We start from the raw sequence: 17,480 nt of genomic DNA, 5'->3' as shown, positions 1-17,480 counted from the left end.
CGAAGTGTGAAGATCCTCTTCTGGAGTTTCCTAATGCCGAGTAACACCCATGGTAATTCGTCTGCCCAGTTGGGAGCGTCTAAATGGGTCATTAAGAATGATTTAAGTAGATGATGGAATCGTTCAACCATCCCATTGGACTGTGGGTAATAGGGGCTTGAATGATGAAGCCGTTTAATGAATATGCAAAATTGAGGTCCTCTTTTAGAAGTGATGTGCACCAGTACGCTGAAGCGAGTCACCCAGGAATTCTTGTGCACAAGAAACATTCACCATGGGGACTGCCTCAGGCCATCTCATAAACCTATCAATACATGGTTGAAGCGGTGAGTTACCGATGGGAAGGGTTGTAGTGGTGTTTTCATTTGCCGATGGATTTTGACTTTTGACAAGCTACACGAGATCTAGCCATTTGCGTGACATCTTTCTTCAGACCATGCCAAAGAAATCTGTCTGAAATCAGACAAACGATCTGATGAATGGATAAGAAAGTCCATGGACAGAATCAAAAATGCGACATCTCCATGATGCTGGAACCCCTGGCCATGGATGTCCTGTTGACACATCACAAAAGAGCAGCTTGCCATCAGCATCGATTTGCACATCCTTCCATTGTAGGTTGGTTATCGAGGTGCAATATGACTCCATCTCACTGTCTTGTGGTTGGGCAGTGGCGAGAGCCACATAGTCAATACCGTGGTCCATAGCTGATATCTCAAGTGCAGCTGAGCGGGAAAGTGCATCAGCCACTACATTATCTTTTCCAGAAATGTGCATTATTCTGGTAGAGAATTCCAAAATGAAGGATAACTGCCACTGTGGTAGAGCTGACCAGTGCTCTGATACCTTTGAAAATGTGAAGGACAGGGTTTATGGTCTGTTAAAATGTTGAAACATCTGCCTTCCAGAAAGTACCTGGACAAATATGTGGCTAGGAGCACTTTATCAAAGGAGCTGTATTTAGTCTCGGCCAAACAGAGGTGCGGCTAAAGAATGCCAATGGCTTCTATTCTCCATCGACATACTGCTGCTGAGCGCCCCCTATGGCCACATTTGTTGAAAGGGCAGTGGCTGCGTTTAGGACTGGATAATTGAGCATGGTTGCTGGAGCTAATAGATCCTTTGTCTTTATGAAACCATTTCGACTTTCATCTGTCCACTGAATAGATTTGGCATTTCCAGACAGCAGATTGAACAGAGGCTTCATGATATGAGCTGCTGCCGAAAGGAATCGACGATAAAAATTAACCATGCCCAAGAACTCTTGCAGACCTTTGATGGTGGTTGGTCTGGAATATTCAGTAATGGCATCAATCTTGGAAGGCAGCGGAACCATGCCCTTGTCAGTGATTGTATGCCCTAGAAATTCTATGGACTGTTGTCTGAAAACACATTTATCTGGATTGATAGTCAGTCCAAATTCTCACAGACGTCTAAAGAGTGTACGCAGATGTTCCATTTGTTCTTCTTAAGTTTTGCTGATGACTAATATGTCGTCTAGATAAATGAAGATGCTGACCATGCCACACCCTACTGCATCCATATCTCGCTGAAAGGTCTGAGCTGCATTTTTTAACCCAAAAGGCAAATGTAAAAATTTGAACAATCCGAAAGGGGTAATTATTGCCGTTTTTGGGATATTGTCTGGTTCTACTGGCATCTGGTAATATCCATGCACCAAGTCCACTTTTGAAAAGATTTTTTCCCCGTGCAGATACACTGAAAAGTCTTGAATATAGGGAATAGGGTAGTGATCCAGTATAGTGGCGTCACTGAGGTATCTAATCTCCATAAGGACTCCACCCTCTGATGCGTTTTTGGACTAAATATAATGGAGATGCCCACGGGCTGTCGGACCTACAAGTTATCCCCAGCTCTTCCAGTTTGTGGAACTTTTGTTTAGCTAATATCAGTTTTTCCAGAAGCAAGCGATGTGCCTTACATGAATGAGAGGACACTTGGTAGAAATATGGTGAGGTACTCCACATTTTGCAGCAGGGGGGTCAAAAACTGAAGAGTTGTCATTTCTGGAAACTCTTCTACAAGTCTAGAGAATATCAACAATCTTATGCAGGGCTTGAGGACATAGTGCAGGAACATGTGATTCTGCCAGGCGAATAGTTTGACTGTTGTGAGTTGGAGGTTAGGAGTAGGATAGCATGTATCAAAACTGGTTGGTGGAAAAACACTAACCTCTGATCCGGTGTCAAGGCTCATTCTTTCTCGGCCAACTGTCACAGCCATTAACGATGGTAGGCTAGGGCATATCCCGAGAACACACAGGGTGGCAGGCACCTATGTTCATTGACTCCTCAAAGCCGGTGGTAAAAACACCAGGTGGAAGTGCTGACAGGCTGTCTGCCTGACTTGAGACGTTTCCTTGTTAGAGGAGCTGGTGCGTTGAGAGCGTTGGCTTGGGAAGTAGTGTCAACAATGTTGAGCGTGGAGGGTTGTAATGCAGTGACATCATCCGAAGACCTTTTGGTGTGCTTTTCTTTGCCAACCATAGGACGTCTGCCTCTGCAGCTACTGCACTGGGGTCTTCAAAAGAACTCTGTGATAATAAGAGTCTAATGCCTTCTGGCATCCTTTCCAGGAAGAGCTGTTTGAATAATGTATCTGGCCGTTGGCCAGATCTCAGGTACAGTATGTTGTCCATTAGTTCAGACAGGGGGAGGTCATTACATGCTGTAAATTTGCAACAGGAGCGCTTTTAGAGAGTCATACTTGTGCTCTCCAGGCTCCAGCAGATCGCACAGGACGTCACCAACTCATTTGGCAGTGGCTTGGTCCAGGGCACTGACGAGGTGATAATGGCGAGTCATGTCCACCTCGATCTTCCTGAGGTGAAATTGTACTTCAGCCTGTCGAAACCACAGCTCTGGTTCTGCTGTCCAAAAGCGTGGTAGCTTAACAGCAACAGTTGCAGTATCCATATGCTCCAAAAACTTGTTTTGAACCCATCAGGGTCACCAATTTTAGCCACTGAAAATGCAGTGGTGGCTGATGAATGCGAAATAATGACACACACAGTTGCAAGTAAATCAGAACTCCTTTTCTCGAGTCACGTGCGTATTATTTTAAAACACCACATCATGACGTCCCATGCTGCTTCGCTAGATTTCTGGGAGTTGTAGTCTATCTATAGAGCTGCTACAATGTTATTGTTTTGGGGCCAGGTTGGAAATGACAAAACAGCCAAGTGATGTACTGAGAGTTCCTTTCATGGCTAAAGTCTCTCTCTGAGACAATAGGTACCAACATTTGAGTTATGTTATGCCTTGAAGGCTTGGACATGTTTTTCTAATGAAGCAAGGGTTTGTTATCATTTAAAAACCAGAAAATAGAAATCAAGCAGTATGAATGGAAAGTGACTCTCAAGAATTAAAGTTTCAAGCTCCAGGTCTTTTTGTCAAAGCAGAATCACAAATTGGAAAGGTTAACTTGCTGAGCACTTCCAGTATCTTCTGTTTTTATTTCGGACTTCTAGCAGCTGCAGCATTCTTAAAATATTTATTCACTAGAAGTGATTAGAAGATTTTGTAAGGATAATTAATCCACTAAAATTAACCTTCCCAGTTTCCTTGGCCATCACACCTAGAAATTGGCGTGGAAATCACCAAGGAGGACCAAGGCTGGACAATTCCTGTTTATTCTCATTTGCTGGTTCCACGACTAGCTACAAGTGTTATCATTTTGAATGCACTTTCAATAAATCTATCACAAATCTCATCCTGTCATCAGTCCTATAAATGGCTCCAATGCCATACTTCTACACTTTGATTACATCTCTCAGTGCGAACCTTCAGTGAATGCCTTCTCGATATCCATAATAAACAAAGCCTGTGACCTCCATTAGCTAATCAGTTGATAAGCATCTCAAAAAATTGGGCACAGCTGAAATTTACAAATTCACTTTGGCTCTTAATCGGATAACATTTGTGCAATACTCGGTGATCCTGTCCTTAATGATGGATTCTAGCAGATTCCCCACATCTGATTTCTGACTAATCAGCCTAATCTAGTTTATCTCATGCTTCTTAAATTGTGGAAATGGCATATGGCAGTTTTCTTATCAAAGGGAACAACTCTTGAGCCACATGTTTCTAAAGATCATGATCGATTCAAATAATGTGTCTAATTCTCTTAATAAACTCATCAGAAAACCTACCATCCTTACTCTCATTACTCCTCTAGCATTTCCCATTATTTAATCCAATTATTATTTCCTGTTATTTTCAATTTTCCCTTCATCTCCCTTGTGAAGATCAAAGCAAAATAAATATTTAATCCAACGGCTATTTCATGATTTCCAATTGTAAGTGTCAATGCTTGTCACTAAAGAACACATCTTCTCTTCTCGTTCATATAATACCCTTACTCTTAATATTCTACACCAGACTTTCTATGATCCTTTTAAACAGGCACTGAACAACAAAAATTTCTGCTCCGGTGGCAGTGTAAAAATGGCAGGACGGAATTTTTTATGCAAATTCCATCCCATAATTTTTCCGCTCGGACCCCTACACATTTTTACAGAAAGGCTGCTGTGTAAATTGACCACAGCAACTCCCAAAGAAACAAGCCTAACAAATAAGACATTCCCCCTCTGACAAACTCTGCAACCCAGGAAGGCTGAGTAAAAGTCCCCCTGTGTAAATGACCATATTGGGACACACCAGAGGTAAGTATGCTAATTTTTTTTGGAATAATTCCGAAACTTCTGTGTAAAAATGCCAATTCTTTATATCTGTCCCATGGGATTGCTATTGTTCTTTGCCTTTGCACAAAGTTTTATTTACTTTGATGTGATATATTCTGTCCAGTTCTTTTCAACACTGATTTTTCATTGTTTTCTATAACTAGCTTTGTTTTTTTTTGTGGTTAATTTCTCCCTTATTCTTTCAAAGTCAGACTTAAAGGCATGAATGCAGACTTATCCTCTGCCCCTCAAACCTATCATTTAATTCCATCAAATTATTTTTTATATTGAGATATACAGCATGGTAACAGGCCCTTTTGGCCCATGAGACCGTGCCATCCAATTAACCTACAACCCCGGTGTGCTTTGTATGGTGGGAGGAAACCAGAGCCCTCAGGGAAACTCAAGCAGACACTGGGAGAATATACAAACTCCTTACAGACAGCACGGGATTCGAAACCTGGTCCCGAGTGCTGGTGCGGTAACAAAGTTGCACTAACCACCAGTTAGCAAGGTGTTCCTTAGTGAAGTGCAAGTTCATTGCCAACATTCAGATTGTTCTCTAAAAGTATCCTGGAAATTGGTATGCTGAATTTTATTTACATTTCCAAATTTATTTTTTGAAGTGCAGCATTTTCCACACAGCATGTTTCCCGACGTATTTTTAAAACTACATCAGCTATGTTCAATGTTTTAATAATGGTATAAGCATTTGTGCAGAATTCCAATAGATGGAGCTCTTGCAATAAATAAAACAGTTTATGATGGGAAATTTGGAAAGGAGAACAAATTGTATTTACAAGTCTTCAACTCCAAAGAACAAATTGTATTTACAAGTCTTCAACTCCAAAACTGCTCTCAATGAAGTACTTTCTAAATAATTTTTTAAGACAGAGCATGGAAACAGGCCATTTTGGCCCACAAGTCCATGCTGCTCAATTTACACCCAATTAACCTACATCCCCAGTACATTTCAAACGGTGGGAGGAAACCAGAGCTCCCAGGGAAAACCCACGCAGACACAGGGAGAACGTACAAACTCCTTACAGTAAATTACTATGTAATCTTGATTTAAGAGGTATTAATTGATAAAGAATTATCCAGCCACATTGAGAGATTATCTTCGAAAATCCTTTAGAATAATTAATATCTATTCAGAATTTCAAAAAGAGCTCCCTTTTCATTTTCAACCACTCATCTGAAAACCTTTAGTAATGTAGTTTTTCTTGCATCAAAAACTGAAAAATCAGCTCCCATTTTACAGGCGGGTTTCTGGAGTGGATCAAGGGTCCAGTCCTGAATCATATAACAAAACCAAGATAGATGTCATGAGGCCATAGGTATCTTAAAAAAAAGGCCTTTTTTTCAATCACACTTCAATAAGACACAATAACCGACAACGAAGATATCCTATATACCCTATATAATTAAACAAATGTTCCTATTAAACCATACTGAGACTTAAATGGATTAAATTCCCAAGACAAAGTTGATATGTTTAAACCAGATTTCATTTGAAGCAACATGCTGAATAAAATCAAAACTGATTTGACATTCTATTGATTACTGATGTTTCATCAGGATTATTCAATGAGATTCACAGAGATCAGCATTAAATCAGCCTCATGCACTCTGCTGAGGTCAGGAATCAGGACCCTGTATAACTGAGAGCTGATCGTCGAGTCAGACCTTCAAAAACCACGAGTGCTGCAAAGATCAACAGTGAAATAGAGAAATCTGAAGCTAGCTAATGGCCTCCAAGTTGGCTCCTTTTGAATCTTAATAAATTACTCATGCCAATAGAAGAGTTTACATACCAGTGCCTCCATTTTTTCCATTAAATGGTGGTGTGCTTTGCTGTTCCTTCACTCCGTGAGAGTCATTAATATCTGATGAATCCATTGTTCCTGGTGGGCCTGCATAACCTACTTCCCGAAGGACACCATGGCTTGTTCCTGTGTCGTGTGGAAATCTTGCTGATGTGGGTGGAAACTTTGGTGATGTGGGTGAGCCTGGTGGTCCTGCTTGGCCTCTTTCCACTTTTTTTTAAAGGAAAAGAAAATAAGCAGTCATTTCATATCCTTCATTTGCATTGGATGCTTGCTGCTCAACTGATAAAATTGACTATAATACCAAAATAGAGCACAAACGATAAGAAGGTGCTCTCATTCACTGCCTAAAGTGAGCTAATCTCACTCACATTAAAATGTTAGGTTAAGCCAGTGGTTTTCAAATTTTTTATTTCCACTCACATATCACCCTAAGTCATCACAATGCCACGGTGCTCTGTGATTAGTAAGGGATTATTTAAGGTGGTAGGTTGATGGGGGGGGGGGGGGGTGGGGGGGAAGGTTGAGAACCACTGCTCTAGACCCGATTGCGACTGAAATATTTTTCTGGAGAAAAATAGTCATTGGGCCATTTCCTTTGGAGCTATGGAACCCTGCACATAACGAGTCAATTAGGGACGATTAAAACAGTGGTTTTCAAACTTTTTCTTTCCACTCAAGTACCACCTTGAGTAATCCCTTACTAGTCACAGAGCACATATGGCATAGGGATATCCAGAGGGTTGTTAACTCAGTCTGCGACATCACAGGGACCAGACATCACTCCATCGAGGATATCTGCGTGAGGCGGTATCTTAAAAAAGCAGCCTCTCTCTTCAAACACCCCACCCACCCAGCCCATGTCCTCTTCACTCTGCGACCATCGGGGAAACGGTACAGGAGCCTAAAGATGAGCACTCAATGGCACAAGGACAGCTTCTTCCCCGCTGCCATCAGATTTCCAAATAGCCAATGTGTAGACTACTAGCATCAAACCACATGAGGCAGAGTGCAAGTAAAACACTAGTTTTAATAGACTGGTATACAGCTCGGCTTTGAGGCCTTGGTCTTGCCTCTGTGCAAGCATCATGCATGATATACCACCATATTATGATCCAAAGACACTGCTTTACTTTTGGTGCACTATTATTTTAATTTTGTTTGCATTAAAATGATGCTGCTGCAAACACCGCATTTCATCACTTGTTCATGACAATAAATTCTGATATTTGTTGAAAGGAGAGGCTTCAAGAGAATTAGTGTTATCCCCTGAATAGCTGCAACCTCGTTCATGCTTCAGTAACTGGAACAGTAAGGTTCAAGAAATCCCACTAAAGATACTAATTTCTCGAGAAGATACAGCATTTGACGGTGAGAATTTTATGTATGTTGGCTATGACCCAACAAAATATCAAGTTCTCACAACTTCAATCCATCTTATCAGAAAGCTCGAGAGTGAGAGAGGCACAAATACTGATATTTCACAACTGAAAAAAAGTACTTCATTTAACATTTGCTTTAGGAATCTCAAATAGGACGCAGCTGGTTGCCCAGCAGAATCAAACAGCAGCAAGTCCCAGAAATTCTAATCAATTGCATTTGTTTCAGTTGTCACTGGCACCTGCAGAGGAACAATGAAACGTTATCCCAACAGATGATTCATCACCCCCTCCACCTCTCTCACCCAATTGCAATGTCACTAATCTCTTCAAGGATTAGTGTCCATAATCCCAATGCTCCTGGCTGAGTTAACAGGTGAAAAAAATTAGGAGGTAAGTTTTGGAAACCACCCTCCATGGGGTAGACAAACATCAGAAGTTCAAAAAAAAATTAGAAGCTGCACTAACCAAGTTGCAGCGATTCAAGTTGTAATGTGACCAGTGAAGGCAGCTGGCAATGTTGAATCATTTGGGATGCACAACTGTGGGAACATGGGAGAGGGAGAGCAATACAGAGACTTCAAGCATGGGAAAATTATCCAGTTCCAACAACTGAGTGGGGTAAATCAAATAATAACAACTGGGGGGGTTAATTTGAAGTCTGAGCTGATCGTGGGGGATTGAAGTCAATAAACATGATTGCTTGATTAAGCTCGTCATTATCAAGCTATTTAAACAAACACAACTATACTATTAAATATAATGTGGTCTCCCAGACAGTAGCCATTACTTGACAGTGACCATATCCTTAACAGTGCAGTTACATTTAGATGCCAGCTGGTTGTGCAGTGTTCCTGGACCCAAAAATTGTAGTTATACCATAATGTAGCACAGATTTTCACATGGCATTTATTCTTGGATATAACATTCTTAGTGAGAACAAATGTTTTGAATATTCACAAATAAAACTACAATATAAAATTTTCATTAGGGATTGAATTCAAGAGCCATGAGGCGATGTTGCAGCTCTATAAAACTCTGGTTAGACCATACTTGGAATATTGTGCTCAGTTTTGGTCACCTCATTCAAGGAAGGACGTGGGACTTTAGAAAGGGTGCAGAGGAGATTTACCAGAATTTGCCTGGATTGGAGGACGTACCTTATGAGACCAGGCTTTTGTCTTTGTAGCGAAGGATAATAGAGGTGTACAAGATTATGAGAGGCAATAGATAGGGTGGACAGCCAGCATTTATTTTTTAACCAGGGTGACTGTAGCAAATACCAGAGGACATATATAAGGTGAAGGGAGGAAAGTTTAGGGAAGAAGTCATGGGTGAGTTTCTTTTTACACAGAGAATAGAAGCTGCCTGGAATGCATTGCCAGGGTTGGTGGTGGAGGGTGGTGCAATAGGAACATTAAAAAAAAAAGACCCTTGGACAGGCATGTGGATGCAAGAAAAATAGAGGGTTATGTGTGTGGGATAGTACAGACCTATCACCAATATATATAGTTACAGTATCTAGAGTATATAATGACTGTGCTTACAGCGATTGGCTGAGAGCTTAGCCACACCTACTGTCTGGGCCTTAAAGGGTTGTGTCCCTAGCCAGGTCGGATCATTCTGGACTGATCAGCCACCTGTGAAGAGCTCCTGTCTTTTGCTAATAAAAGCCTTGGTTTGGATCAACAAGTCTTTGGTTCTTTCGACGAGCTCTGCAGGGTGTGAGTTAGGGAGGGTTTAGTTTGTTGAGTTGGTTTATATAGGTCAGCATAATATCATAGGCCAAGAGCCTATATATTGTGCTGTAATATACTATGTTTTGTGTTCATGTTATTTGCAAGCAAATATTCAAATATGGATATGCCAAGTTTGATGACCAAAAAAAAACTCAAGTATCACTTGGAAATTTATACCAGTAATTATATTTTTTTAAAATTGTACAGTTGTGGTCGAGAGTTCAATTGAAATTGATTGATTTCCCTTGTTAGCAGAAGAAAACCCCAATTACTATAAAAGCAGTCATCAAGGCATTGCCACCAAAGATGTTGAAAGACTATAATTAATTTCAACAATATCAGTCTTCTCAATTTCACTGCGGAATTAATTTGGGGCAGTGGAGCAGAAATGATTAGTGGTTTACCAGCTGCATCTTTTCAGCTATTGCAAATGAGAAAAAAATTGTCAATTTGTTCCAATGGAGTATGACGTTCTAACATTTAACATAAAGCATGATCATTAATGACATGTGAAGGAATCAACATGTACAAGTAGAGAGCAGTGCATATGCACAATACCTGAGTTACATACATAATATTTCCATTATCAATATTTGACAAATGTAGGATACAGCACATGCAGGTCTTTCATTTGCAAATATCCTGTATATAGGAAAAGGGTGATGTTTATACCCAACTTTTGACGTGGCATATACATAATAAGCAATATATATATATATATATAGTGTCTGTCAAAATATGCACAGGATATTTATTGAGTGTGTAATTTTTGTTTATCTGGATCCAGGTGTTGCTGACAATAGTGTGTACATCTTAATGCCTTAATATTTCAATTTGTTAATTCTTCCTAACTTATATCTTATGTAAATATGCTCCATGGTCTTGAAGAAACGCTATCTTGACTTTACCATGAGAGCATGGTATGAATGACAAATAAAGTTGACTTGACCTGAATACCTTTAATCATTGACCTTTACCAATTGCCAATGAGAAGGAGGAACTGCCTCTTAAACCACTGCAGGCCTTCCAGATACATAGGAACAAGAAGGGGATATTTGGTCCTGCTCCACCATTCAATATGATCATGACTGAATATCCACATGTCCACTGCTTTCTCCAAATATCCCTTCATCCCATTAGTATGAAATATATTGACCTTCTTCTTGAATATGTAACGATTTCTTGGGCAGAGAATTCCAGTACAGGGGATTCAATATTCTCTGGTAAAAGCAGATCTACTCCCCAAAATCTTGAGGCCATCTCACCCTTCAGTGCAACCAACTTTCCTCCTATATATTAAATCCCTTTCATCATTTTAGGTGAATCTGTAAAATTCCCTCACATTCTTCTCAATTCCAATGACTATAGTCCCAGATGTCTTAATCTCTCCTCATAGGTTAACCCCTCATCTCTGGAATCAACCTGGCAAACCTCCTCTGCACCGTCTCCAAACCCGGTACACCTTTTTGCAAATAAAGAGTCCAGAACTGCACACAATACTCCAGTTTGGCCCTCACCAGTTCCCTTTGCAGCTGCAGCAGAACTTCTCTGATCTTCAATTCAAGCCCTCGAACAATGAAGGCCAAAATCCCATAGGCTTTCTTGACTGCATGCTGTACCTGCAAACTAACATTTTGTGATTCATGCACAAGCACTTCTGAGTAACAGCATGCTCCAATCTTTCCCATTTAAATAATCTTCAATTTTCCTACTAAAGTGGGTGATCTTGTATAAACCAACATTGTACTCCATCTGCCAGATCCTTGCCCATTCACTCAGCCTATCTATATCTCTCTGCATCCCCTGCACAATTTACTTTGCACTCAGTTTAGTCTCATCGGCAAACTTAGAGTTACCTGCCTACTGCCTACATCCTCTTTTACACAATGGCATGATATTTGTTGTTTTCTAACCTGCTGGGACTTGCCCAGAATCCAGAGAAATTTTGTGAATTACCACAGATGCATCTACTATAATCTGCCATTTCTTTCAGTTTCATGGGATGCTTTCCATCAGGAACTGGAATGTATCTACCTTTAGGCCCAATTGCTTTGCTCAGCAGGACATCTTTAGTGATAGCTAGTGAAAAGTCCTCACCTCCCATCACACCTTTCAGACCCGAGAAATATAAAAAGGTAAATCGGGGCCTCAAAGAAGACATGAGGTTGCTTTGGCAGAGAAGATGAAGGTAGGGTTTCTACAGATTTATTAAGAGCAAAAGAATTGCAAGGGATAAAATTGACCCTCTTCAAGATCAGAGTGGTCAGCTGTGTATAGAGGCAGGATGGATGAAGAGATCTTAATTTTTTTGCATCTGTATTTACTTAGGAAACTGGCACAGAGCCTGGAGAATTGAGGCAAACAAGAAGCAAGGTCATGGAACCTATTCATATTAAAGAGAAGATGATTGCTGTCTTAAAGTGAATAAAGGTAGATAAAACTCCAGATCTTGAGGAAGACATGTTGAAATTGCACTTGCCACATGTGAGATTTCAGGGTAGCTTATATTATACAATTGTTTTAAAAGGCTCCAAAAATAACCCAAGAAATTATAATCCAGTGAGCCTGACATCAGTAGTAGGCAAGATATTGGAAGATGTTCCAAGAGATCAGATATACAAGTATTTGGATAGTCAGGGATTGAACATGGCTTTATGCATGGCCGACTTATAGAGGTTTTTCGAGAAGAGCACCAGGAAAGTTGATGAAGGATAGGCAGTGGATGTTGTCTACATGGACTTTAGTAAGGCCTTTGACAAGGTCTCAATGGGAGGATAGCCAGGGAAGTTCAATTGCTTGGTATTCAGGATGAGGTAGTAAACTGGATTCAACATTGGCTTTATGGGAGAATCCAGAGAATGGGAGTAGACAATTGCCTCTCTGACTAGAGGTCTGCGACCAGTGGTGTGCACAGGGATTGGTGCTGAGTCCATTGTTGTTTGTCATCTATATCAGTGATCTGGATGATAATGTGGTAAATTGTAACAGTAAGTTTGCAGCTGATATAAAAAATGGAGATGCAGTCGGCAGCAAGGAAGACATTCAAAATGTGCTGAAGGATCTAGACCAGCTAGAAAACTGGGCTGCAAGATGGCATATGGAATTTAATGCAGACAAGTGTAAAGTGTTGAATTTTGGAAGATCAAACCAAGGAAGTACATGGTAAATGGTAGGGCATTGAGGAATGTGGTAGGACAGAAGGATCTGGGAATATACAGTTCCCTCCATAATGTTTGGGACACACTTCCTTTTCCTTAATTGTCCCTGTGCTCCACAATTTTAAATTTGTAATCAAACAATTCACGTAATTAAAGTCCACATTCCAGATTTTATTCAAGGTTATTTGAGTACACTTTGGTTTGACCATGAAGAAATTACAGCACTTTTTATACATAGTCCCCTTATTTCAGGACACCACAATGTTTGGGACATTTTGCTTTATAGGTGTTTGTGATTACTCAGGTATGTGTAACTACTAGGCTTGTTTTTTTTTTTAATCACATTTAGAGCCTGTAGTTACTATTTTCAACATGAGGACCGGAGTTGTGCCACTGAATGTCAAAGAAGCCATTATGAGGCTGAAAAACAAGAATAAAAAAGAAAGAGACATCACCCAAACCTTACGATGACCAAAATCAATTGTTTAGAACATCACTAAGGAGAAAGAGCGTACTGGAGAGTTCAGTAATCTTGGATCTTACAGTGCAGCTTCTGTGTTTCTATTCATGAAGTCTTCTGCAGACAGTAGTCAGTGACACATCCACACCTGCCTCCTGAAGAGTGTTTCTGGTCTGTCGGACATTCATTTGGGAATTTTTCTTCATTATGATGAGAATTCTTCTGTCATCAGCAGTGGAGTCTTCCTTGGAATACCAGTCCCTTCGCGATTACTGAAGTCACCAGCACGCTCTTCTTAATGATGTTCCAAACTGTTGATTTTGGTCATCCTAAGATTTGGGCGATGTTTCTTACTGTTTTATTCTTGTTTGCAGCCTCATAATGGCTTCTTTGACTTCCATTGGCACAACTCTGGTCCTCGTGTAGAAAAATGGAAACTACAGATTCTAAAGGTGATCAAAAACTTCGAAGCAAGCCGAGCTCTCTTATACCTGCACCAATGGAACAATTAAACATACCTGAGTAATCACAAACACCTTTGAAGCCAAATGTCCCAAACATTGTGGTGCGCTGAAATGAGACTATGTATAAACAGTGCTGTAATTTCTACAGGGTCAAATTAAACTGTATACAAGAAACCTTGAATAAAATCTAATATCCATTTCTGTTTGAAGTACAATCTGATAGTTACTTGCTCTCACTAAAATAAGCACCAGACCAATGAGCAAACTACTTCCCCAAATTTGACCATATACAAATATGATCAACAAGGTGTGTTTTCTTTCTTATTTTTGTTTTTATTTAATTTAGCAAAAAGTTTTTCACTTTTAATATGATAAATATAAATTAATTAATAAAATGCAAAGTTTGCAACAATAATTCATTTGGGTGGGGGACATGGCCTGCCAATGTTTCCCCCCCACCCCCACCATGACACCCCAACCCTGTAACCCCCACCTTTCTATCACATGCAAACTTGGAAAGGTTACATTTGTTCTCTTATCCAAATCACATTGTGAATATCTGGAGTCAAAGTGCTGGTTCCTTCGGCACCATAATAGTTATTACATGCCTCTTAGAAAGAGATCTGTATATCTATGGTTTCTGGTCTACCAACCAATTCTTAATCCATACTATCCTAATTCCATGGGTTTTAATTTTGCATACTTACCTCTTATGCAGGCCTTACCAAAAGCCTTTTGAAATTCCACCACAGCACATCCTCAGATTCTCCCTTATCAATTCACCAGCTAGATCTCCAAAAAGCTCTGATAAATTTCCTCAACATGATTTCCCTGTCATAACACATGCTAACTTTGTCAGATTCTAAATGTTTTCTTAGGATTATAGTATTACAATTTTCATAATAGTTTCTAGCACACTTCCCATTACTGATGCTTCCGGAGCCGGCGCTACCATTAGGTCAACTAGGCAGCTGCCTAGGGTGCAGACCCACAGATCAGCTAGGCCAAGGGGAGGGTTCGGAGTTGGCGTTGAGAGTTCCAGTGTGCATCTGTAGGCCGACTGCTGAGGGGACGGTTCGGCCTTCGGAGTCAGGCATCGGGAGCTCACGACAGGTACTCTTTGGCTTGGCTTCGCGGACGAAGATTTATGGAGGGGGTAAAAAGTCCACGTCAGCTTCAGGCTCGTTTGTGGCTGACCAGTCCGATGCGGGACAGGCAGACACGATTGCAGCGGTTGCAAGGGAAAATTGGTTGGTTGGGGTTGGGTGTTGGGTTTTTCCTCCTTTGCCTTTTGTCAGTGAGGTGGGCTCTGCGGTCTTCTTCAAAGGAGGCTGCTGCCCGCCAAACTGTGAGGCGCCAAGATGCACGGTTTGAGGCGTTATCAGCCCACTGGCGGTGGTCAATGTGGCAGGCACCAAGAGATTTCTTTAGGCAGTCCTTGTACCTTTTCTTTGGTGCACCTCTGTCACGGTGGCCAGTGGAGAGCTCGCCATATAATACGATCTTGGGAAGGCGATGGTCCTCCATTCTGGAGACGTGACCCATCCAGCGCAGCTGGATCTTCAGCAGCGTGGACTCGATGCTGTCGACCTCTGCCATCTCGAGTACCTCGACGTTAGGGGTGTGAGCGCTCCAATGGATGTTGAGGATGGAGCGGAGACAACGCTGGTGGAAGCGTTCTAGGAGCCGTAGGTGGTGCCGGTAGAGGACCCATGATTCGGAGCCGAACAGGAGTGTGGGTATGACAACGGCTCTGTATACGCTTATCTTTGTGAGGTTTTTCAGTTGGTTGTTTTTCCAGACTCTTTTGTGTAGTCTTCCAAAGGCGCTATTTGCCTTGGCGAGTCTGTTGTCTATCTCATTGTCGATCCTTGCATCTGATGAAATGGTGCAGCCGAGATAGGTAAACTGGTTGACCGTTTTGAGTTTTGTGTGCCCGATGGAGATGTGGGGGGGCTGGTAGTCATGGTGGGGAGCTGGCTGATGGAGGACCTCAGTTTTCTTCAGGCTGACTTCCAGGCCAAACATTTTGGCAGTTTCAGCAAAGCAGGACGTCAAGCGCTGAAGAGCTGGCTCTGAATGGGCAACTAAAGCGGCATCATCTGCAAAGAGTAGTTCACGGACAAGTTTCTCTTGTGTCTTGGTGTGAGCTTGCAGGGGCCTCAGATTGAAGAGACTGCCATCCGTGCGGTACCGGATGTAAACAGCGTCTTCATTGTTGGGGTCTTTCATGGCTTGGTTCAGCATCATGCTGAAGAAGAATGAAAAGAGGGTTGGTGCGAGAACACAGCCTTGCTTCACGCCATTGTTAATGGAGAAGGGTTCAGAGAGCTCATTGCTGTATCTGACCCGACCTTGTTGGTTTTCGTGCAGTTGGATAATCATGTTGAGGAACTTTGGGGGACATCCGATGCGCTCTAGTATTTGCCAAAGCCCTTTCCTGCTCACGGTGTCGAAGGCTTTGGTGAGGTCAACAAAGGTGATGTAGAGTCCTTTGTTTTGTTCTCTGCACTTTTCTTGGAGCTGTCTGAGGGCAAAGACCATGTCAGTGGTTCCTCTGTTTGCGCGAAAGCCGCACTGTGATTCTGGGAGAATATTCTCGGCGACACTAGGTATTATTCTATTTAGTAGAATCCTAGCGAAGATTTTGCCTGCAATGGAGAGCAACGTGATTCCCCTGTAGTTTGAGCAGTCTGATTTCTCGCCTTTGTTTTTGTACAGGGTGATGATGGTGGCATCACGAAGATCCTGAGGCAGTTTACCTTGGTCCCAACAAAGCTTGAAAAACTCATGCAGTTTGGCATGCAGAGTTTTGCCGCCAGCCTTCCAGACTTCTGGGGGGATTCCATCCATACCTGCTGCTTTGCCACTTTTCAGTTGTTCGATTGCCTTATATGTCTCATCCAGGGTGGGAACCTCATCCAGCTCTAGCCTTAGGGGCTGTTGAGGGAGCTGGAGCAGGGCGGAATCTTGGACTGAGCGGTTGGTACTGAAAAGTGTTCTGACCATCGGTTGAGGATGGAGATCTTGTCGCTGAGGAGGACTTTGCCGTCTGAGCTGCGCAGCGGGCTTTGGACTTGGGGTGAGGGGCCGTACACAGCCTTTAGAGCCTCGTAGAAACCCCTGAAGTCGCCAATGTCCGCGCTGAGCTGTGTTCGTTTGGCGAGGCTAGTCCACCACTCATTTTGGATCTCCCGGAGTTTGCGCTGAAGATGGCTGCATGCGCGACGGAAGGCTAGTTGGTTTCTAATAGCAGAATAACTATCAATATTTAACCATGTAATCATATACAGCACAGAACAGGCCAGTTTGGCCCTACTCGTCCATGCCGGAACAACTCCGCACCCTCCTAGTCCCACTGACCAGCACCACTCTCTCTATCCTTTTTAAAATCTTGAACACCTCCATCAAATCCCCCCTCAATCTTCTACACTCCAGAGAAAAAAGCCCCAGGCTGCTCAACCTTTCTCTGTAACTCAAACCCTGACATCCTGTCAACATTCTTGTGAACCTTCTCTGCACTCTCTCTATTTTGTTTATATCCTTCCTATAATTCGGTGACCAAAACTGAACACAGTATTCCAAACTTGGCCTCACCAATGCTTTGTACAATTTCATCATAACATCCCAACTCTTGAACTCAATACTCCGATTTATGAAGGCCAACATTCCAAATGCCTTCTTCACCACTCTATCTACCTGAGTATCAACTTTGAGGGTACTATTTACCATAACTCCTAAATCCCTTT

General features: G+C 41.8%; 1 protein-coding gene across 2 annotated transcripts in view; it reads right to left on the bottom strand.

The window, feature by feature from the left end:
- The window catches only part of LOC138755551 (EMILIN-2-like), a 112,904-nt gene that overhangs the window by 38,688 nt on the left and 56,736 nt on the right, over nt 1-17,480 (bottom strand). For both annotated transcript variants that reach the window (XM_069921742.1, XM_069921741.1), the window contains exon 5: nt 6,520-6,741. In XM_069921742.1, the coding sequence (XP_069777843.1) occupies nt 6,520-6,741 (222 nt within the window). The remainder of the gene's footprint in view (nt 1-6,519; nt 6,742-17,480) is intronic.

Source organism: Narcine bancroftii, chromosome 2, assembly GCF_036971445.1.
Source record: "Narcine bancroftii isolate sNarBan1 chromosome 2, sNarBan1.hap1, whole genome shotgun sequence".
NCBI lineage: Eukaryota > Metazoa > Chordata > Chondrichthyes > Torpediniformes > Narcinidae > Narcine > Narcine bancroftii.
The sequence above is the reverse complement of the archived record's forward strand: the minus strand, read 5'-3'. Positions and strand labels throughout refer to the sequence as shown.